At 34.6% G+C, this 24475-nt stretch overlaps 1 protein-coding gene across 1 annotated transcript in view; it reads left to right on the forward strand.

Annotated features, from left to right (window-relative positions):
• VPS13B (vacuolar protein sorting 13 homolog B) overlaps positions 1-24475 on the forward strand; it is a 429788-nt gene that overhangs the window by 251272 nt on the left and 154041 nt on the right. Inside the window, exon 31 of the mRNA XM_066334019.1 lies at positions 4773-4884. Coding sequence (XP_066190116.1) covers positions 4773-4884 — 112 coding nt within the window. The remainder of the gene's footprint in view (positions 1-4772; positions 4885-24475) is intronic.

Raw genomic sequence — 24475 nt, forward strand, 5'->3', positions numbered from 1 at the left:
TACATTTATGTAAGTTCTGTAGGTATGGAGCGTTTTTTTACCATTATGTACAACACAAAATATAATCCTAAGAGTATAGTCTTCAGATTTTTCTCATAACCTAGCTGCAAGAAGTGCACACAGTGAGAATTTACATAGATCATTTTTTTGCCAGCATCCTCTGCAATTTTCCAACTGGGATTGCTGAAAACACAGGAAGATAAAATTAGACTGGCTGTCTTGGCAAGAAAGAATTATGATTCTAGTTTGAAGGGAGTTCTAGGGCATGCTGTCAAGGAAATCTTTTGTAAAAATATGTTTCTGTAACTCTGTATCTGTATACTTCATTAAAAAGAAGTTATAAAAAATACTTTGTCTTTTTGCTGCTTCTTGCTTAAGAATGCCTGCAAGGAACAGAATCGCCATGGTCAAGCAGTCAGTGTAGGAAGAAAAACTATGCTTTTAAAGCAAAATGCTAAAGATTATCCTAGTTAATAAGAAAGCCAGCTAGACTCTTGCACTGGAAAACTCTGAAATAGTGTCACTATGAAAATTGATAGTGTTCTTTCATTTCTTCTCTCACCCCAGATTTTCCTAAAGTCTCATTTGTTTATGAATATGAAATGAATTGCTTCTCTCTTTACCTTCTTATTGTCATCAAGAACAACAGAAATTAGGAACAATAAGGAGCAAGAGTTGAATAAGACCCACATCTCTGTTGTGTCAGGTCAGAAGAATGTTATATCTTCTGGAGATATGCCTCCATAACATTCTCATTCATCATTTATTGATTAGGAGCGATTTTCAATCCAGTAAGACTTGTGTGTTCCAATTTGTGATCACTGCAGGAAAAGCAGAAAAATTATTTTAGTTTCTCTTCCAGTCAGTTCTCTGCTGTGCATACTGATAGCTACAAAAACTATCCTTCTCCCAAACGCCACAACTAATTGTGACTTTACATGTATAATTTTTCAGAAAAAAAAAAAAGAAAAAAAAAAGAAGGCAAATCTTTTGTTTACTTGCAACTTCCACAGTGAACTGTGGTAGACAATCACTGAAATAATCAAAATCATGTTTCTCCTTCTGAGGAATTTGCATACATGCATGCATGACTTACATCCACACAATTTTATAGTATTTAAGTTTTATGGTTTTTGCAGCAGCACCAATCAACTTTTTTTTTTTTGTAGTATGTTTGAGGGCAGCATTCTATCCTTGGCAATAAGCAATGCTGCTTTCTCTGAGTTTGATTTGTTAATATGAATTAACACCTGATGGTGTTGTTTCAAGCTCTGGCCAGCAGCCCACACTTACTTAGCAGTGAGGTAAAGGTAACTAAATATATGAAAGCAATGTATGACAAGTAGGATCAAGAATTACTGCGTAGCAGAAGACTGTAAGTAAAAACTGTAAATTGCAAAAAACTGATAAGAACTTGTAAAGACAGAAAAAATCCACATCTGGCTGGTTTGAGGACAATAGCAACTCTTTTTTTGTATATACTGAGAGCAAAAATATCAGGAATCACTATAAAGGATGTGATAAATTTGTTGATAGTGAAAAAGAAAAGGCAGCACACTGAATAAATGTATGTCCTGCATTTGTAGAAGTGATATATTCTTGTCACATGAGCATGACTCTCTACTTTGAAGTCTGTCATAACATATGGTCTGTAACATCCTCCTCACTTACTATTAAAGTTTCAAATCAGGCTGAGTAAGTTGTGCACTGGGATCTTGGTCTTCTGAGGCTAATTTTTAACACACCTTGGAAGAACAGATTTTAGACAGCTGAAGGTTTGTCTAGTAAAATGAAAAGTGTAATGGTCAAATAAAATTAAGACAGATAGTTTTATTGTTCTCCCTCAGAGAACATAAAGAAATATTACAGTATTCAGTTAATAAAAAATTACATATTTAGTACATGATAATAAATATGGTTTTATGGAAAATTAGACTTTGAAAAACCATCTGATTTCCATTCTTCATTGTGGTTTCAATTCTTAGTTGATAAAATGTTTGGAAAGATTTGATATGCTTAGACTTTTCTAGGGAGTTTGATATTTTGTGTCTGGTGTTTAATACATCCCTATACCGTCTCTGTGGAAATGTTATGTGAATTTAAAATGGCTAACCAGGAATCTAAAAAAAAAAAACAAAAAAACAAAAAAACAAAAAAAAAAAAAAAAAAAAACACAAAAAAACCCAACAAAAAATCAACAATTGGGAATAATAAATGAAATTGCTGTTTAATAGTCTGAAAGTAAATATAAAACTGTTGCTGCTATCATCAGCAAATGTTGCAAAGAATTTCCTGAGGCCATGCATCTGGGTTACTGTGCTTACATCACTGCTTGTAGAAAATAGAGTAAATCTTCTAAAGCTGAAGTTATAAATCAAGGAAACAGTTTACACAGACTGAGTCTTCAAGACTGGAGAGACTATCCTGGGAAACAGTGGCTGGAACAGCTTGAGGGTCACAGAGGACTGAGGGAAAAAAAATAAGGGAGGTAGCTGTACTTCTGCATATGGCCGATGCTGGAATATCATGTCCAATTTGCTTTCTGTTGTAAAACTGGGTATTGATAAAAGTAGAGAGGATGCTGAAAAGTATCAAAAATGTTAAGTGCTAGACAAGGAGGCTTAAAAGGAGGGGTTAGAAGAGCATAAAGTATTTAGCTCAGCAAAAAGATGACTGAGATGAGTGGATGAAATCAAATGAGATTGTTAACACTTTCCTAGATTGTACTTATATTGTAAATATAAAGTAATATATGTACAGTATTATATTGTAAGTATACTTAAATTGTAAGTATGTTTTTAAAATGTACCATAGATGTTTTTTCCCCTCAAATTTTTTAATATCTGCAATGACTGTGATTGTTTACTACATTATTCCTGTATTTTGAAAAGCATGGGTTAATGAATGGAAATACGAATTCATCATATGAATTCATGTGCCACTTTAGAAACCAGCTGATTATATTAATGTCTGTGATTCTTTCTGATTTAAACTTGGCTTATTTATTGACCTACTGTAAACTGTACACAAAAGGCCCATGCCCAGCCTTGAAAAAAGCTCCTAAAATACTTACACTATAGAAACTGTTACGGGTAGTCCTGTGTTTATTTTGTTTTGCTAAGTGTCAAAAACAAATTAAAATTCTTAGTCCAAGGTATATTTTATTAAGAACCACTTCCCAAGAATAAGGCACCTGCCACCTAATTTAGTTGCAGTCATAATCAGATGTTTATTTAATAGCATCACTCCATTTTCTTATGTAAGTATTGGAAAGCGAATACTCAAGACTTAAGTGTATAGTGGCACTATTCTAGTACTTATTACAATGCCTTACTAACTTTTGAACATTTGAGTTCAGATTTAGTAAAAAAATTGAGGTTTTCATCAGCTTATCTCTTGTATCTTATTTCTTGCAACCAAGCCATCTGTGAATAGTTTTGTTTTGTTTTGGGGGGCTAAAGGATTTGTCTTTACTTTGTAAGTACATGAGTTTCTTTTAAATAGATCACTAGTGTGCTAATACACTTGTGTATCAGAACTTGTGTTCCCACTTTGCCACATATTTACTGGGGTATTCCCTACAATAATTTGAAAATATAATTTTAGAATTTCTATAATTTCTTGGATCTATTAATAAATATTCGTGTCTTTATATGTGTTTAACTTCAAAGCATGGTGTCTTTTTCACTAAGACATTACTGGGTCTGAAGAAACCATTTTTTTAAACTTAGAGATTTTGCTGGTTCTTACCACACCAAGCAGTTCACACTTCGGTAAAATATTTAAACTATCTTCTACTGCAATCTTGTTTTCAAAACTTATATATGAGAGTCTTGCAGAACTTCCTTGGATGTGGGAGCAGGTGTGATGTCCTTCCATCCTTGTTACATCTCACACAGGTGTTGCAGTGAACCGTTTCCCTTCAGATGATGAACTCTTTGAACTTGCATCACATGTGCTCAGGAGTTTCCTAGTTAATACAGAGTTTTCTGAGCACAACCTTATCCAAGTGCTTTGTCTGTGCCTGCTGACAGAGTTAGCTTTCTACAAAAAATATGGTGCTGTTTTATTTCTGGGCATAACTTTGGTTTTCTGTCTAATACGACCACTGCTTTTAAAGCTAAGAAACTTTACATGTGGCTGAAATTTAAAAATTATGGAGATAAGTGGAAAGCAGAGATTTTTCTCCTTGGAATAATTTTGTTATTGATGTGAAATTTACTGTCCAGTATAACATCTTGTTCTTTGTATATGTGTCAGATTTCAGATTCTCTTGTTTCAGTCCTTGTGTTTGAACTTTTCATGTGTGTTGCAGCTGATTCCAAATGCTACCAGGATGGTTATACTGTGATATCCTGTAATGTTTTACATCTAAAGATATAGGCCCATAATAAAAAGGGTGCACAATTCAGAGTGGTTTACATGCTGATATTTCAGCAAATAGTTATTGGAGAAACAAACAGATCACAAAGAATCTGTGATAAAATGTCTGAAGTCATTTTGGAATAAAACCCCCCACAAAAAGTGTCAGAGAGAATGAGAAGTCACAGACCAGGATTCAGTGGTGTGATAAAACTCTGGGGAAATGAAATTACAATAGTTTTGTCTTTATGTATCACAGCAGGGCTATTGATTTTATGTTGCTCCTGTGCAAAATTGAATCCTTAGCAAATATTCTTATGTACATTTTTGAAAGAAATAGTTTTTCAGTACTCCTACTATGTGCATTTGACTTTTAATCCAACACATATTTTCTCTTCTCCTAACTACAGCTAATCCATCAATTAAAGAAGACACTTTGGTTCTCAAGATTGGATCTGTCTCTATGGCTCCTCAGGCTGACAACCCTCTTAGTAGAGCTGTGCTCAGAAAAGACATTTATCAGTAAGTGTCAGGGGAGGGGTTTGGCTTTTCATATATGGTCTCAGAAAAATTCATTCTGGGAGAAGTTAATTGATCAATAAAACGGGTACGTGCAGCCTGTAAAAATACTTTTCACATACAATCTTTTGATATTCAAAACCAGGTTTTTCTGATTCTCTTCACTTGTGGGCTTTCAAATCCATTTAGACAAGTCAAGTTCTGCTGTGAAGTGCTGATGAATAACAGAATTTAAATGTCAAATCATTGTGAAGTTTAAACTCACAGATGAGAACATTTTAAAAGGCTTTCTTTTATTCAGCTACTACTAAGTTCACCTTAGAAGAAAGGAAATTTTTTGTGACTTCCAAAGTGTTCAGTAGCTATATAGTGCAAAGGAGATAGATCTTAATAATATAAATGGTAAACATATATTCAAACTGTAGGATTCTTGATGTCATGTAGATCAAAGCTTAAAGGAATGCAAACTTCTAAGGAGCTCTTTCCCAGTAAACACATTTTCTGTGAAAATGTCATGCTCTGGATTATGTCACTAAGTATGTGCAAACCACACTAATCATATATAGGCAGCAAAACTGGTGAACATATGTAATCAACATGATAAAAGTAATATATGATCCTTAGTAGAGTTGGCACTGTTGCCAGACATGAAAGTAGGGTTGCAAATAATACCAAGTGAGAAAAGTCACAGAAATACAGATGAACAAGTGTCTTATACTTCCCGTTGGTCTGTTTTTCAGATGTGGCAATATTTTTAACTACTTCATAGTGCTCTTCAATAGAAATTACAAACATCAAAATCTTTTCCCAGCAGTAAAACATTTACTGCCTAGAAAATGACAGCAAGTTTTACTTTTGTCAAGACTAGGATTTTTAGGAGACCATGAAATATCTCCAATTTCACTTCTGATCACTTAGAAGTTGTAAGAGAGTCTTTTTCTTCATATTTCCATGTGGAAACATTTAAATTAATGGGTTTGCTTGTATGTTTGGTTATAGTAGTTTATCCTTTCTTTTTCTTTTTTTTTTTTTTTCCCTTTTGTTTTTAAATGAGCATTTTATCTTTTGTATTATGGAGCTTTCATGGAAGAAGTCTTACAGCCTGGCACTAGCAGTGGCTTTGGGTGGCAGGGGCTGATCCAGCTCTCCATGTGCTCACAGATGAAAGAGATCTTCCGAACATTTGTACAGGCTCTTTCTGTGTGAGGAGACTCCCATCTGATACCTGCTTTAAGAGTCGGAGCCCCAAATGTAGGTTCCACTCTCCTTGCAGCAACAAAAACTTTACCAGAGAAACACCTGATCATAAAGTGGAATCTGCAGTTACCAGCTTGTGTAAGGTCGTTTCTGTCACTGTGGGGAACTGTGTGATGTGCCTTGTATGCACATTACAAACCAGGGAGTAAGCAACTCATTTACATCTAAAATCAATGAAACTATGCTAGTTAACCTTTCTGAGCCTATCTTTGCCCATGTGGCTTTACCTGAAATGCTGAAATTCAGTGCTTTTCAAATCACTCCTTTACTTAAAGGTTCTGATGCTATTTTGTATTATGGTCCTGTGGGTCTTAAATGCATAAATGTTCCAGACAAGATTTGTGCGGTGTATATTTGGTTTTCATAGTTTTGAAGCAGTTGCAATATGCTCTAGTCCTCCTTTAGAAATCACAACACCAAATGAGTAAGCTAGAAATAAGCACTGGGCCAGACACATCTCTCATCTGACTGCTGCTGGCATTTTGTGACCATTCTCCCAACATCATGCTTCCTATGTCTTTTTCTGAGTTTTCTGACATTTTAAGTGATTTCCTCAGCTTCAGTGACCACTCCCCTAGTTTCTTATCATCTATCAAATGATTTGGGCTTCTCTTTCCTTCTTTAATCATCCAAGTATACTAGCTTTACTGTTTCTAAGACGTATCAGAGCAGAGCATCAAGTTACTTTGCAGTGTTTTATAGGACAATATTGAAGTTGATAGTGGGTGGTCTTTCAGTATTGGAAAGAAGTTGACTGCCTTAATCTGTTTAAGCAAGTTTCAAGATTTTCAAAGGATAAAAATTAATATTGATACTTTTTAAATTTAAAATATTTAGATTCCTGTTTGGGGCAAACTACGTCCATTTTCTAATTACAAATTCTTTGATCTAGAACAAAGTGTACTTACATGGTTGAAAATATCTCTTCATTGTCTTACATGGCAGTCACTGCTGTTAGACTGCTGGAGTTCCAAATGAAGTTAATTTCACCATTTTCCAGTTGTTTTTTTAATAAAATAATACAAAGGGGTTTGTGTTGTTGGGCAGAACATACAAGGAGAAAAGAAAAAAAGTGGGATATTATTAACATGTGATGTTGGGTCTAGTGTTAGTATTTGTTTCTCCAAATATGAAAAGTATTCACCCTTCTTAACGTGCCCGTGGTAAAAAACGTGCCCAAGATAAAAACCTTGGAGATAATACAAGATGCTTAAAAATTGAGTTGTAAAATGAGCAAACCCACACAATGTGTAGCTCATATACTTAGGTGAAAGATTTCTTAGTAAAAATTAACAGAGGTACAAGTAGTACAATATCCAGTGTAAGAGACTCTGTAAAATTAAATTACAGAAGTTTGTTGGTTACTGAAGAATTAGCATTCACAGTATTCTAATAATCCAAACATGTCATCTTCTGTCTTTTTCCAACCTCTCTTCTCTAATTTGATGCTGCTGCTTTTAATAGAATGAAAGAAAATAAATTGTTGTCTGAACCACTGTCTTTGCAGTGTTTCTGGAGTGGGGATACTGACTTAATTTGTGGTGTCACTTTGCTTTAAACAGTCTTCTGTTTAGGCCTGAACTACAACCACATTGCAATTAGTGTCACTTTTGTAGTGCTCTATGAGAAAGAAGAATTTTTCCTTCTCAATTAGAAACTGTTCTTTTGGGAAAGGCTGAGAAACATTTTCATGGCTAGAGGCTCAATAGTATTTCCAAACATCTTTTGAATTTGTGCCATAAATTTATACATGAAACGCTGAATGTGCTCATATATCATTAGTAGAATTCCAGTGCATGAAAGGTAAGTTTGGTATGGCTGCAGGTCATTCGAAATAAACCAGACCACTTTTGGCCTGTAGGCTGAAGTAACTTCATCTCATATGTCCTTGGAAAAAGAGCTTAAATGGTGACTTGGAGAGAGAACTAATCTGAAAAGGGAATGTTGGTAAAACAGTGTGCCTCAAACATTGGGGCACAAATATAGTTTCAGGTGATTACTGGGAGTTGAAAGAAATGTATTGACATTGCAACTTCAATTTTCCTATACCATATAAAAATTAGAGTATTTCCTCCAGTAGAAAATGGACTAATTTAGTTTTGATACTAATATGTAATAAAGAAAGATACATGCACCATAACAGCTATTTTAGGGCTCCTGTAAGAAGTATGGCGACGCGTCTCTCTCTGGTGACAGTAAGAGACAATGTCTTTCCTGATTTTTTTTTTTTTCTGCTAAATTGTAGGAGTTGGTTTGTTGGTTTTAACGATTTTTTTCATGATTCTCCGATTCTTAAAGTTCAGCTCCAGCTGTATTTGTGTTCCACAAATATTACCAGAATTGTACTTTGCCATCAAGAAACTACCAATTCTGTTGAGTGGAAGATTATCAGAAGGCCTTGGAGTGGGGTTAGGGAGCAGAATAAAGGAGGTTTTGGGTAAGAATGCAAGAAACACAGTTGCCTAGCCTGGCTAAAAGGAGAGAAGAGGAGTTAATTGAAACTGTGAAGGAGTTAGTCAGAGTAAATGAAGTTTCTGCTTAAGCAGTGAAGCAGAGAACTATATTTTTGTGGGCTTTAACTACTGATGAATTTTTAAGAAGTGTGTATGTTGGGGGTATGAACAGTGAACAGCACCAGTTGTGCTAAGCTACCAGCAGAATTGGGCACTATCAATATGGAAGTGGTTGAGAAAACTTCATCACAAGACCCAGAAATTCTGGTTCTCTGACTGAAAAAATAAGAGGAAGTAGATGCATGGATATGCTTAAATATGAAGCTGAAATTGAGATGACATTTAGTTCTATTTCTGTGTCAGGATAAAGGCCCTATTACACCAAATACTGTACAAATGCTCTGATCTAGGTAACTGCTGATCATCCCCAACAGGGGATGATTTGTATTTAACAAACTGTCATGGAACAATAGTTAATAGAGTTTTAGGGAGTATCCATGAACAGATAAGGTAAAATAATGTTGAATTGCAATGTTGTTAATGCAGAAATAAAATTGCTGACAAAGAGCTCAGAGCATAGAGTCTGTTGTGTGAAAGTCTTACTTATAAAGTCAGGAATACTGCCAAACTATCAAGTTCTGCACGTTCAGGTAAGCAGAATCCCAAGCTTTCCTTGACTTGGACAATAAAGAACCTAATTGTTGTCCATGCTCTGGATTCATCGTTTTTTGAGATCCAAGGATTTCATTCATGTCATATATCAAAGCTTAATAGTCCAGGTTTGAGTGTTCTATGGTCATTTTCATGTGTAGATCTTTCATAGATCAAAGCATAAAGCTGTCCCTAGACTGTTTCCAATTTGTGAATGTAAATGGAAATTCTTTAGACCTGCCCCTTCCCGCAAAAAATTACATGTAAAGAGTTTACTCATGAAAAGGTAGCTGTAGATTTTTTTATTCATTGAACTTTTTATTAATACAAGTATTTTCTTATTACAGTCTTTTCATTATTTTAGTTTACTGTTTTTCACTGCTTAGCTCTCTAACATTTGCAAATAGCAAAAAAAGCTGTTTTCCTTATAGAATAGCTGCTATTTATCTTTATTTCAAGGAAGTCCATCTAGAACATCCCTGTAATAATCATTTAACACCCATAATTGGTTAACAAAAACCTATCAGTGAAATGAGGAGTAATAAACAATTTTCTGTGTGTGTACTGATAGTGCTGGAGTGAAGGGAAGGAAAAAATGATTCAAGGAATTCATGAAAGAAGCACATACATAGCCAGCAATCTGTGTGGAAATCTGCTTTTTCTTTCAAATGTGGTTTGGAAAATCAAATGCTTTTCAAAACTTTTCAACAGCACCCACATCTGTAAGCATCTTCTCTTCAGAAATATTTTGACATGGTTATATTTGAAAAACTATACCTTGAAATTATTATTTTAAAAGCCTAGATTTTTCTAGAAGTTTATTATGTATTCAAAAAATTCATTTTCTATATTTTCCTTTTCAAACCAAATAACTGTTTAAAACTGTTCTGGTTTTGCATAAAAATTAGCATTAAGATAACAAAATGTTTCTCAGAATATGGACCTAATATGCATAATTTCCTTTTGAGAGTTGATTATTTTACAAAGGTTCTTTTAAGACTTATTTTCTATTTTGCCTCTTTCAGTTTTTAATATTTCATTGAGGTTTATCTGGTAGACAAAAAGGGAATTAGCTAATGCTGACCAGAGTGTCTTCTTCTTTGAATAAAGGCAACAAAAATAATCAGTGAAAAAAAAAGTATGCACGTAATTTTTTAGGAAAATGTGAGATGCTTATTAAATTGTCCATATGTACAGTAGGAAATTAGGAAAAATATCAGCTTTAGTATATTGTAAAATGTCTAGTGCGGTTTTTTGCTAATTTCAAAATTATTAAAACTGCAGGGTTATGTTATAGAGGAAAAAAGTTTAAGAAATACTTAGTGTTTTAAAAAGAATGTCTTTTATTCCATGTAAGTTGTGAAATGGGATTGCATTAGCATCCTTTTAAGTTCTCATCTCTCTGTGTTAGGAAAAAAAAATTGTAACAGCAAAGATTTTGAAATTGCTTCCATACTTTATTTACTAAGTTTTTTCAGATATCAAACCAGGATGATTTTATTTCTGAAGATTTTTTTTTTAAACAGGATTCTCTCTGCATATAATTTGAATATACAATCTTGTTTCTTTTTAATTTAATAATCTTTAGAATTAATCATTGTTGAATTGGGGTGTAAATCAAAATATTCATACTAAATAGCAAGTTCTAAATATTGTTCTTTGCTATGATACTTGAACACATTTTTTTTAGCATAAAGTTGTCTAAAGACTTAGGAAAATCATCTTTATTTTCCATAAGAATCTTATACTACTCTGGAGTAGGGCTTGGAAGTAAAGTCTTTTCCTGCTTTACATTTCTCTCTTCTTCTGTATTTAGCAGAGAGACAAAAAAAAGTCTGCTTAGACCTTTCGCCCAGTAAAATATTCATATATATGGATAGCATTACATGCGAACACCACTCCTAATTAGCATTGGCATGTTTGAGGCTATTGCAGCAGTTATTAATTTAAAACTCTCAGTGGAAACTAATTGTAAAATAACAGCTGGAACTGCCCATTTAGTTTCAGAAATGTAGCTTGTTAATTATCTAATACCAAAAGCTATTCAAAACTAAATTTATAGTTGGAATTCGGCTTTAAAAATGTTCAGCTTTAACTATGAAACTTGTTTTTACTTGAATTTTCTGTGTGAGTTCTACAGGAATCTTCTACATAACTAGTTTTCCTAAATACATATATTTTAAATACATTTCCTTTTAATGCAAGAGTAAAAATAAAATAAATTTTATAAGAAAATAATTTTTACAACTTTACTTTTCTCTTTAATTGATAAGTTTAACCACTCTGTTTAACCACTCTGTTACTCTGTTCTCTCTAATTTATATATTTTCTTTCACTTAGTAACACAGAACCTCATTCATACAATAAGTTTTAATTTCTTTGTGCAGTTTCTCATAGAAAAGAAATTGAAATATACTTCATAGAAACATTCCTAGCGAAGAGCAGTGGAATTATGTCGTTTAATGAGGCCTGCATTTTTGGAAACCTTATTAAATGTGTTACGGAGAAAAGAAAAACAAGTATCTATCGATAACGAAGGAATTTAAATGAATAACCAATTAATTTAAACAGATCTAAGTTGAAACACATAGAATTGATAAAGGTATTTTTTAAGTCTAGTAAGTCTTAAACAGTGCATATATTAAAAATATTTTAATATAAAAAAACAGTGACCTTCCTCAATGATTTATTGTTGCTTTCAACTTTGTTTCGAGGACTTAATATACATTTTGTCTGCAAAGCTCTTCCTTTCTGCTTCTGGCTTGGCTGAGGTGTTGGCACAACTGAGTTCTTGTCACTGGCTGCATCCCAGTCCTTGTTGTGGAAGGGTGGGGAGGAGGAATGAACTTACTTTCATGGAGATTCATACGGATGTGTTTTTGTGTGGCTAAAACTCTGTTTTAGGGGCAGATGGAGATTTCAAGGAACAGCTTCATAAATCTCTCAAAACTGTTCAGATTTGATCTGGAAGACCATAGATACTTGCTCACGTGTTTGGGAGGGGCTCCAGTGTTGAGACACGGTGAGGAGAACCACTGACCTTGGGCACCTTGTGCAGGTGCCCATTCTTCAGCTGTGCAGGACACTGCAGTCGTCTCCTCTGGTGCTGGGGACCAGTTCAGTGGCAAATATGATGTGTGTGTGCAAGCCAGTCATGGTTAGTGCTTAACTGTCCTACTTAATGCACAAAGCATTTGGATTTAGTGTGGTTGAGATTGTTTCATTATTGAGGTATCATTCATTGTTTCATTATTCAGCTATCATTCATTCTGTCACCTCTGTGTGATGTAGAACTAAGTTGGGACTGAGTTTCCAGACTCCCTTTAAACTGGATTGTGTGTTCAGAGCAGGAATTTCTCAGGTTGACAGTTTAGCTGTGAACTTAAGAGCCAGGCATCAGGGATGCGCCTCTTCACAATGGAGTCTACAAAGTCCATGTACTTTATATGATTCATTGTAGCTCCGTAGCATGTACTCCATTTCTTTGTTTTGATGCCATCGTTAAACAGCTTAAGGTCAGAAGCACTTTTAAAGTAAAACTTTCACAAGGGCATTGCTGTCTCTGCTTTGCTCATGTGCTATACTTTGTCCTATAAAAAGATTTCTCAGCTGTGTGTGATCTTAACTACTGTTGTATCTTCTGCAAAGTCAAGGTTAAGTTAGAGAAACACAACACCCTGAATTCAGAGTTTCCTTGGTCTTCTGATACTTCTTGCTGTCTCAAATAATGTTTTAACACAGTTAATCAGTATTTTCTGTGTGGTATATGCAGAGCTTGCCATGTGAAATTCATACAACTCAGTTTTGAAATCTGTAATATGTTTATGGTGGCTGAGTGAAGGAGAGATTAGGATTTCTTTCATTTGTGCTAGTTTGACACACTGTTTAACATGGATTTTTTCAGTTTCCTTCTTTTTCCCAAAAAACTGCAGTTCTGCTGTGGTAAAGCCAGTCAAAATAAAATCAAACAAATTGTTTGGGTTTTTTGGTTAGTTCTAATCCTTTTAAACTTTTTGTTGTATTCTATATATGCGAATGCTCCAATTCTTGATCTTCTTGCCTTGATATTTCCTAATCCTAAAGTTCAAAATGCCTTTTATGCATAAGGGTGTTTTTCTTTTGAGACCTAAGCTTATTGCAGTTGTTCTCATCTTTTCCCTATGAAGCATAATTTCTTTTCTTTTTTTTTTTTTCCCTCTATGCTTGCACATTTTGAATGAACCCTTCAGAAATCTCATGTCGGTCTTTAAACAGCACTGAAATCTACCTCCTTCATTGGAATCAAGTCTGTAACTATTTGCTTTCCTTAACTATAATAATGGCCCTTTCTCCCATTTGAAAATATTTTCCAAACTGTTAATTCCTCCCTAAAGCAATTCTTGTTTTACCATAGGGAAGAGAAAACATGTCAGATATTTGAAGAGTTCTTTGAGTAGAGAAGTCTCTCACCCTCCCATCCAAGCAAGTGATGTGCAGACCAACCATGCCCAGTGAGGGGACTAAAGGAGTAGAGTGTGGCCCTGGGCTGCCTTGGGGTAGCCCAGGGGAATCAATGCAATGTCAAATTTTTAACATTACTTTATCCACAGTCATTGGGCAATGAGCTTTCTGCCCATTTTAATTGTAAATCTAAATTTGAACTCTTTTAAGATCTACTTCTTCATGATGTTTCTGTTTGTATTCGTGTATAAGGAACAGGCTGAGGGACCTGAAAGAAATAAAAAATGTTGGCACCACCAGGCAATTGTTTTCAGTAATGTTCCTGAGCCTATTTATTGTATAGGGACACAAGGGTTAGCCCTGGCAAAAAGGTGTATATTATCAGTCTGGGCTTGGATCAGATTAATCTGCCATGATCTGGGCTTTTGAAACAGCACTGAATTTGACACTGTGTATGAAGAATTTTTAAATAGTTCTCAGATTCAGTATTAACATTATTGAATAGACTGTAACAGTTTAAAAAGGTAAACAAGAAAAGGCACAGAGACAAAGAAAAAACAGATTAAATACCACTTAAAAATTCCAGAATACCTTTCACAGTTTGTGTACTCAACGACTTTAATGCAATGAAAAATTTTTCAGATAAAACTGGGAAATAAAAAGTAATCTGAAAGATGAAGTTATTTTTTATATGAGTTGCGTTTTGTGTTTCATGTTTTATGTTACAAAGCAACATTATTGAAGGTTTTACATTTCTTCAAGTTACATTCCTTTAATCTTTCTTTTTCCTGAACAAGTATATATATATATATATATATATATATGTATTTATGTTGTGCCTATTATTGAAAAATACAGGGAGGAATGAGCTGAAGTGTTTGGGTTTCTGTTAACATGGCTCATTCTTAGAAATTAGTGCCACATTAAGAGCTGGAATGGTTCTTCTCCTCTGTATGAATTACTTAAGTCATGTTCCTTTGCTTTACACAAACCCTTACAGTTTCTTCCCAGATTTTACTTTGCTGATTCTTAAAATATATTATTGAATTCATGTATCAAGGTTGCTTTTCTGTCTTATATACTGAAAATTAACATCTAAAGTCTTGGCTGCAGTAAGCAATTTATTCTAAAATAACTGAGGAGATCTTTTAAAACCCTTTATTCTATACAGTTTTTTGCTTAACTGTTTTTGAGTAAATATAATTTCCATCAGATACGGTTTCAACAAATGCTTTTTGGTGAAAAGTATTTTCCAATATTATATAAAGCAGATTTCTTTTCTTTCTAGCAGGATCTCAAGGTAACTGTAATGCAAGTTGTGTGCTTCTGTTACTGAGAAAAGCATATCCCGTTTGTAATGAAACATTTGTTAACTTCTGTATACAGATTGCGGTTCATTCCATAAATACTTGTGGGTTCTCTGATGTCCCTCACAGGGTTTTATCTATGACAAATTCATACCACAGTTCTTAAACTACATTTTGGATAGAAGTTTTCTTTCTTCTACAAAACTGTTTGCCAGTGTCTTTCATTTAATGCTTGTAAGTATTTCAACTTTGGTTTTCAATTATTTAACAAAAAGGATTATCAGAAATATACAGAATCGTAACATGTTATTTTAGCATATTTCTCTATGGGATGCTCTTCCAAGCTCTCATGGCAAAATTAAATCCATGTTACTGTTATCCTGAGCAACTCCAATTTTACTGTTCAAGTGAGCATGGTTCCTAGCTCTTAACTGACTTTTCCAATATAGTTTGACTTAGCTCAACCACCTTAAGTACAGTCAAAAGTCATGCTTAATGTTTGTTATGTTTAAGGTCTTACTGTGCTATTAAAGCTGATTACACTGCAGTAAAGAAAAAAAAAGAAATTAAAAAGCCGTGTACAGTGGATTTGTGTTGCGTTTCAGAAGCTGTTCTCTTTTTTTTTTTTTTTTTTTTTCTGAAGAACAAAAAAATCCAGCACATTTTTTAAAGAGTTGGTTTATAATCTTATGGGCTTTATTAGTTGCTGGACACAAAGACAAATGTACAATTCTTCAGCCTCTCAAAACATTTTTCATGCCCATTGATATTTTTGTTGCTAGGGTTTTGGGTTTTTTTCTGTGGGAAGGCAATGGCCAGCACTGGTATGTTAATGGCTAACACAAGTGCAGGTTGAGAGTAATAAAATACAGAGATAGAATCAGGCATCCCTGTTAACTTCAATGTAAATGATTGGCATAAATCACAGCTACTCCTGTTTTCTGGCTTGGTATTTTGTGTTCTTGAGGACTAAAAAAAAAAAAAATGGGTGTGGAGGTGGTACAAATAGAACATAGGAGTATCCACAAATAGATATGCCCTGTACTTGCAGGATAGGAACAGAAGAGGTTTGAACTCTTTCTGATAACCAAAATTGTGTAACTATTGAACAGTATTATTTAATCTTTGTATGTGACAGTTTTTCAAGAAACAGGAAGAAATTGTAGATTAAGAAATCCAGCTGTGAAGGAAATTGGAAACTTTGAAAGTTTGGAAATGTACAAATATGTGCATATATGTATTCAAGAAAAATACAGAGGAATGCAATTCTCTGGCATATCTTTTTTGACACACTGCATTCAGTCAGCTTCATTGGTTGATATTTCCATGTTTTTGGCATAGTAAAAAATGCCGGATATATTATGTAACTACAAATGTTATTGAAGTTGTTTTCCAAAAATAATTTTTAAAATCTACATGTACTATTTTTTACACATTGCAGCTCATAAGAGTGTATCCCATTATATTTACTAAACTTGACTCAAACTACAGATGATGGAATTGGCTGTTTCCCAAATGGACAGTGTATTTGTGTGTTTGTATCTGTGCAGTGTCCTTGCAATTGTTTTTCTTAGCTCCAGGCGGAGAAATAAAACTCTTAAGTTTTCTTAGTAACCACCACGATTTAAATATTTGTGCTGCATCATAGAGTCACTGAACTACCTGACACTGGAATATGTAGTCTTCAGGGTCAATATTGTGAGTACACAGGATATTTTGATTAGATTTGCATCTTTTTTGTTTCTCTCTTTGCCCTCCTTCAAATGTGTATTTAGAAGTAAAACTCCCCTTCAATGTATTTTTTTAGGCATAGACTCATACTGACTTATGAAGTGCAAATAGTCAATTAACAGTAGTCTAAGGGGGTTTTAGGGAAGAAAAAATACTGGCTTTAACATGACAGATAATATATTTCATAAGTACTGTGGAGTGAGGTTTTATATCAGGAGAGTTCAAGGGATATTGAAATAGACAAAGTAGTGCCAGGATTTCAGGAAAGAAGAATAAAAGGAAAGTTATTTTTAATAATGTGTTATTGACATATTTTACAATATCATATACAGTATTTCAAAAATAATTCCAGCTTGCCATTATGAATATGATTATTCTATAAGAAGAAGAAGAAAATACAAGTAGCATCTTGAGAAACTAATGTAATTGGTGCCAAAGATAAATGTGAATTGACTTGGAAAGTTAAATATTCATATTTTGGAGTAGTTTCTTATATTATCCATGCTATAAGCATTATCTACTGCAGTAGACATGCTGAAAGTATGCATTAATACACATTGTTTAATATAAAGGAAAAGCTGGTATTCATTTATTTGTAATGTTCTTCTGTCGCAGATACAATTCGATTGATGTCCAGGTATGATTTTGATATACTGACATAGTAGCAAAAAGAAATCCTGTCCTACATCAGCTTATGAAACACACTGAGGACAGTTTGCCTTCCAGCCTGTTCCTTATACCAGATTGTACTGCAGCATTTAGAGAAGTCAAATGTGAGGGCTGTGTTCAGTGAAACTTCACCTAGGTATTTCCAGGTGAATTTATAGAACATCTGGAAAGACTGAGATACTGTACCCCTTAACTAGATTAATCAATTAAACCAAAGAGAAATGCAGGCTTAAAACAATGGGGAAATCACAAGATTATTTATCTGGGTTAAGCAAGTAGACACAAAATATTTAAAAATTTGAAATGAAAGATCTTTTCATTTCAGACAGCATTAAGTTTTGAGATAAAATTATTTCTACCAGAAAACAGAAGGATTAGAGTCTTTGGATTATATTGTATTTTGCCTTTTTTGCTAGTCCCCTCCCCAAACTTCCACTGTTTAGAGAAACTATATTCCTCTTGTTCTTTTTCAAGGAACATTTGGCATCCAAAAATATCATACAGACCTTCCATTGGAATTGTGCATACTTATCATTTATACAGTCTGTCAAGTGTATATTTATACTCTGCTCCCTGAATTTGAGTGAATGTTTCAAAAGTATAAAGAGATTCCTCAAACTGTCTAAACATTAAACAGTATAAAAATGAAAAACTGATTTTTAAAAGTTCAGACTTGCTCCTGCTGTTATTTTTGTTGAGGAATTTAAGCCATAAAAATTATAGAAGTAGTTAAACAGATGACATCTAAATACAGAACTACAAACTTCAGCTTTGTTTCATTTTACACTTCTTTTTAGAGAGACCAAAATTACTTCATAGTTTGCTAATACTGTACCTTGTGGTCATAGGGTCATTGATATTGTATTCCAGAGACAACTCTTGAAGACAAGTGCTCTGCAGAAATTCTTCAGCTTCTTTGCAGGCAATTACTGTACCACAGCCCTTGTGGCATGGGACTACTTCTAAATGTCTGGTCACCTCACAGGATTGGTAGAGCAATTCCTGCCCACAGGACTAAGAAAGGAAGAAAAGGGCCAAAATTTTTGATGTATGTGATCTACTGTAATTCCTTTCATGTATTTAGTAGCTTTTATATGATAAATGCACTGCTACCAGTCCTGACCTTGGTGTGGCCCAGTTCATTAAAATCTGGCCTTCCTAAATGGATAGCAAATGGAATTAAAGTAGCACCCACCTGGCACCACCACTGTAATTAATGAGCATGACGAGGTGTTGTTTGGGTTTTTTGTTCCTTTGTATAGGTACCTATTGGGTTTCAGATTAAAAATATTTAAGTAGTCACATAAATAGTATATCAATTAAAAATTGCAGTTGTTAATTTTTATCCATATTTTATAACTTAGCATTCTCAGAATACTCTCAAAATGTTTTCTATGCAATTCCTTACATTCACAAAATCATTCTGGCTTAATGCCCACAGTATAAATTAGTAGACTTTTGAAGAGGTTGATTTTGTTGTTTAGAGGTACGTTCTAAGCAAGTTTAGAGAGAAGAGGAATGAAGCCTGCCTCTCCTGTTTTCCTTTGGCATGTTCTAGCCTTGCAGGTGGAAGCACGTCTTGCAGGCCCATGGCAGACCAGCCAAAGGGCTCTGCTGAGCCTCAGACATTCTTGTGTTCAACATACGGAGACCTGGCAGACTCTGCTCCTCTGCACACCCGTGCATCCAGTTAGACTTGGCGCCTCCAGTTCTATCCGAGACAGTGTTTTCTGCTCCTTTTGAGAGGGTGTCAACCACACATGCACAATAGGCACAAACCGTCGACTTCCATTTGCCAGATTTCTTCTTCTGTGTTCAAAACCAAATCTCTCTTCTCTTGCATTATGGTAGCTCAATAAACGTCAGTCCTTTTATGAAGTAATGGTTTGGGATTCAATAAATACCTGTATGACTCAGTAGTTGCAATTGATGAAACTGGTCAAATAGAGGACACACAGTAGTTAGAGAAATGTGATTGTAATTTTACAGTTTTTCATCTCTGAGCAATTTGTTTAAGAACTGAGGGGTTTTTTTCTGTGTTGTCTGTTTTTACGAAAAAGCTACAATACAATTGTAAGGGAAGACCTGTTTGCTTCAGCTTGGCAAGAAAAAGCTGTGCTGGAAAATATTAGTAAAAGAAAATAGTATATTTAGATATTTTAGAAAAAATTTGGTTATTACTGTCGTTATTTTCTGTAGAACAGTTATTTCTGCGCAGCTAGAGAAGTCTAGAAGCAGAGGAGGTAACTGTGTTTCTAACTATCCCATCTGCATGTCTCAAATGTGACTATTTAATACCTAGCTTGAATCTGTTTAGGGGAAACACATGTAGGTAGAGTACACTGATGGCTTTGTTGACAATCCTGAATACCTCCTTTTAATGTCATTCTCTGTCAGGAGCCACAATTGTCATAGTAGTAGATTCTGTACTGTGCTTGAAGTATTTAGATCTCGAAGTGAATTCAAACACCTTTTCAAGGTTGAATATTCTAAACATGTATTTAACACATGCTTATTCCAGACTCTGACACAGAGTCATGTTAAAAGACATGTTAACATCAACTAAAATCTTAGTGCTCTTTTATGTGATTAACTGTTCTAGATGATAATAAGTGTAGACGATTTGTTCTATACATCCAGTTGTTTTTTTCTTTGGCATTTCATGTATTGAATCCTGGTTTAGGGCATGCTTTTCCATAACTGAATCATCTTCTTTTGTTGTCGTTTTTTTGTGATTTGAAAGTACTGGTTTCCCACGTGGTATTCAATGTGTTACCTAATGATAGCTATGACAGCTACCTAATGATACCTTTATAGCTATTTGTTGTCTTATCCTCTGCGTTAACTTTTTTAACACTTACACCAGTTCCTCTCTTCTCAGTGATACTTACCTCTGTAGATATACAGAGCAAACAAGGAACCAGTGCCCAAGAGATAGAAGTCAGACATTTATCCAACATTAAGTTGAAGAAGAGGGAAGTTACTTGTTACACTTGTATTTTTGCATCCCTGTAGCTATTGTTTGAAGTAGTCTAGTGCAATCAGAAGAAAAATTTGCTTATGTTTCAGTTATTGGCTTTTTTATTTTTCAGCATACTAAATACACAAGTAATCTACCTCTCAGCTGAGTTATGCCTATGTACAAAAATGTAAACGCTACAAATCACTATGAAGTTAAAACTTAGGAGTGTTGTTGACTACAAGACATATTCAGTTAGAGTACAATTAACAACTTTTTCCTTTGCATTCAGATGTGGTGTATTTGTCTCCTATGTAAATGTTAAGAAGTGATGAGTCATTTTTATTTTGCTCACAGAGTTATCACTGATGTTTTCTTTAAACAAGAGTCCTACACATATGAGGATGAACCCAGGTACCATAACCACTCTGACTTATAGGACATCTGTCATGTATTATCTTCTGTAGATAATGTGGATGTATCTGGCTGTGCAAATCACAACACTAGGGCTAGTCAGACAGAATTGAGTTTTCATTATTAAACATTCCTGTAATGAATAGTATCACTTGCTAATCAGAAAAGCATTAAGCAAAGTAGCCTTACTGTACTCAGTTTATATTTTCATTGAATAAAACATTGCAGGTACCCAATCCAGAGTATGCTGCTAGCAGTTATGAAGATGGGACAGCAGTTGTGGTAATCTGAGGCTGAGCTGGAGAAGGGAGAAGGACTGCCAATAAAGCCAGTCATGTGTGGCATAGTTCCATAGGGGAAAACAACCAGAATCTGTGAGAATTGGAGTTTACTATTGATGGCATTTGAAAGGCTGCTCTACTCATCCAGACTAAAATAAATTGTTTCCAACATCCTGGCAGTCACAAACCACTGTTGGTCACACCACACGTCTTCCTAGGATTGCAGGGTGGGAAAGCGAAGGTGAGCATACTCTTGTCCTGGAGGACGTGTATCACCCAGTATGGCAATATGTGTACCCAGGATCATGGGAGGACCTTCTCTTCTTGGCTAAGGATGTCTCCTTCTCTCTTCTTGTAACGTTAGAATGTTCTTACCTACTTTTCTTTAATTTCAGCCTTAGTGCCCTGATCCCATAATTCTTCCTCTTGCCCAGTGATAACTTGCAGTAGGCTCTCCCTCCTTTTCTTTCTGCTTAACTTCTCATTCTTCTTTCCCTCTTCCTTACAAATAAGTGGTTTTAATATCTCCAAATTTAGACACATACAGGAGTTCCATCATGAGAAGTCATGCTATAGGATATTTTTTATTTTAGTACTAAGATAATGTCTCTATATGTTGTGTAATGTTGGGGAAGTTCTGTTTCTCTCCCAAGGGCTCAAGTGTTAACTTCTCTGTGACAAAAAGACATCTATTCTATCATCTATTTGGTGTAATTTTAAAAAGATGAGAAGTGGTTGCCTTTGAAAAGCTGATTCCTGTCTTGAGGTTTTACTTATAGAAGATTAGCATTCTCAAAGGCCAGTGTTGTTGTCATAGGTTCTCTTGGTTTGCCACGTTTTTGTTCTGTGCCCTTATTAACATCCAGAGCATCTCATTCCAGATGTAGTCCATTGTGTCCCTAAGAAACTTGCTTCAGTTTCCCTGTTGGGTACAATACATTCAATGGCTTTGTGAGGAGGAAACTTTATTGAATTGAATTGGGGAAAAGGCAGTGAAGTGCATTAGGTCAGTGATACATACTGCTATGGTTTCTACAGTATTCAATCACATCTCATGCATACGTGAGGCGCTTTCAGACTACATCTAGCATGTGGCTTCACAAGCTAAGCAGAAGAGGAAGGGGTCCTTTTACATATATGCCGCAGATTTTACCTCTATCAAATAGAGACATATATTTATCCAAGCTTGCTGTCTGTTTCCTTTTTAAATTAGGACAGGGAGGATGTTTTACCACCAGGCAAAATCTTTGATAATTGAAATTTGGGTAGATAGGTTTGTTATCTCTGTGCCTGGAAGCAGAAATCAGTGCACACAGGGATCCAGTAAGTACTAATAAAAACTAGATGTTGTATGTAAAGTCTGCAAGTATTTTTTAATTATTACATAATGTATAGTCTTCAACTGCCATTTTCCTGGCTTGTTTAACTTTTTGTAGGTCTCAGATGAGCTGTAAGTGATTAAATTTAACTTCATTACTGTGGGTCTCAGAATTATGCTTATTCAGCAGCATGTAGTAACTGGTTTAACATGAACTGCTTCTTGAAAAAACATGCAAAAAGCCTGACCCAGGCTAAATCAATTTTAAAAAAGAAAATACTTTAAACCTGTGTTTCCTGTTGTATGCTTATGGTTGTCTTTGGTTGGTTGTGATCTTACTGGATTGTTGACCAGTTGTTGTATTCTGCACCACCTGCCGAACGATTCAGATGGGACAGTGAAGTTGTTTTCAGAAGAGGGAAGCAATTAAAATCGTAGTCCCTGCGGTAGATTTCAGCTGATAAAACATCACTTATGCTAGAGATAGAGAAGCCATGAATTCGGTTTATTCTGTTTTCCTGAATTTATTTGCTGCAAGGATTTCAAAGGGTTGGGAGTTCATACAAAGGATGTGTACTTAAGATTAGGCTAAGTTTGCTGTGGTTTAACATACCTTCATCCTTCCAGGAAGTATACAACTAATAAATTGGAGGCATACTTAGGAAAATTGTTGATATGGAAAACCAGAAAGGGGTGCTTATGTAAATTCCTGTGTGTAAATTGTTGATATGGGAAATTAGAAATAAGGGGTTTTGTAAATGCCTGTATGCGTATTACTTGTTTGGGAAAAGGCTTTATTTTGATCCTTGTGTAAAACTGGCATGATGCACTTTCTGAAAGCCATAATGTGCTTCATCAACACATCAAGGCATTAGTTACTAATCCTTGTATTTTAACATGTGTGTGTAAAATACGTGTTTCTTGAAATGGGTTATCTATAGAAACACAGTTTGCTTAGATTTCAAAAGTGTATCTGAAGGATCAGAAGAGTTTTGTATTACATATAGGAGATTGCTAATAGTAGGAACAGAATGCAAATTTAAACTTGTATATCAGCTTGAAAATATTGAAGAATTAGGCTGTAATATCCCAAAGTACATTAAAGAAAAAAGATGCAGTGGACAAATCTTACACCAGCTATGCAATACATGAGTACCTTGTGTTTAAATAATACCCTTGTATATTTTGCTGCACCTAAAGATTTTTGCCAAAGAGTGATTTTGTTGTGGTTTAGGTTTAAAAAGTAAATTTGTGAGGGTAAGAAAACCATTGTCACAGTGGGGAGTTTCATATTAGTCAATACAGGCACATTGTGCTCAAGGAATTTGGTTCACAAGGTCATGGTTATGCTGAATGAGTCTAAGGAATATGTAGGTGAGCCTATTGCAAGTTATCAAACTGCTCATAAAAGAAGAAATGTACAATGATCACTGTGAAATACAGAGGAGCACAATCCATTATGCATGTGAAATTAGTATCATATTCTGTTTTATATCCATAAGCAGATTTCCAAAAATATGTAATTTATTTTAAGTAATATTTCACAAAACAAATATTCCAGTATTTACTTGGAATTAGACAAAATATGAAAATAGACATTGAATCATACAATTATCTACTGTGTTGGGATTTTTTTTTTTTTTTTTAAGAAAAACTGCATTTGTATTGATGAAATAGTGCCTTAGAAAGAATAATAAAAGGCACAGTGGTTGTGGTTAGGTCTCTGTGTGTGGAAAGTTGACAAACACATTCCTAAGTTTTAAGAAACCACATTTAATTTTGAAATACCACTAGTGACATAACAGATTTTCAGTGTGTTTCTACTAAGCGTTAAGAAAGTTATAGGGGCTACTGAACAATGCCATCACACTGCCTCACCAGGAATGACTTGATCAAAATGGCTTTCCTGTCATCCACATGCCTCTGTGGGTACATATGATTAATTACTTAATTTTCTTAATTGCTAACATGCTCCATTGATGACAATGCAGTGTATTAGCAGTTTCAACTGTTACTTGGATTTGGGCAGCACTGGGATTGCACTTCAAAACAGATTGCATATCTATAGTTTCCATACCTGTACTCTGAGTTTGCAGTTTGGGATGTGCTACTTT

This window comes from Sylvia atricapilla, chromosome 1, assembly GCF_009819655.1.
Source record: "Sylvia atricapilla isolate bSylAtr1 chromosome 1, bSylAtr1.pri, whole genome shotgun sequence".
Taxonomy (NCBI): Eukaryota; Metazoa; Chordata; class Aves; order Passeriformes; family Sylviidae; genus Sylvia; species Sylvia atricapilla.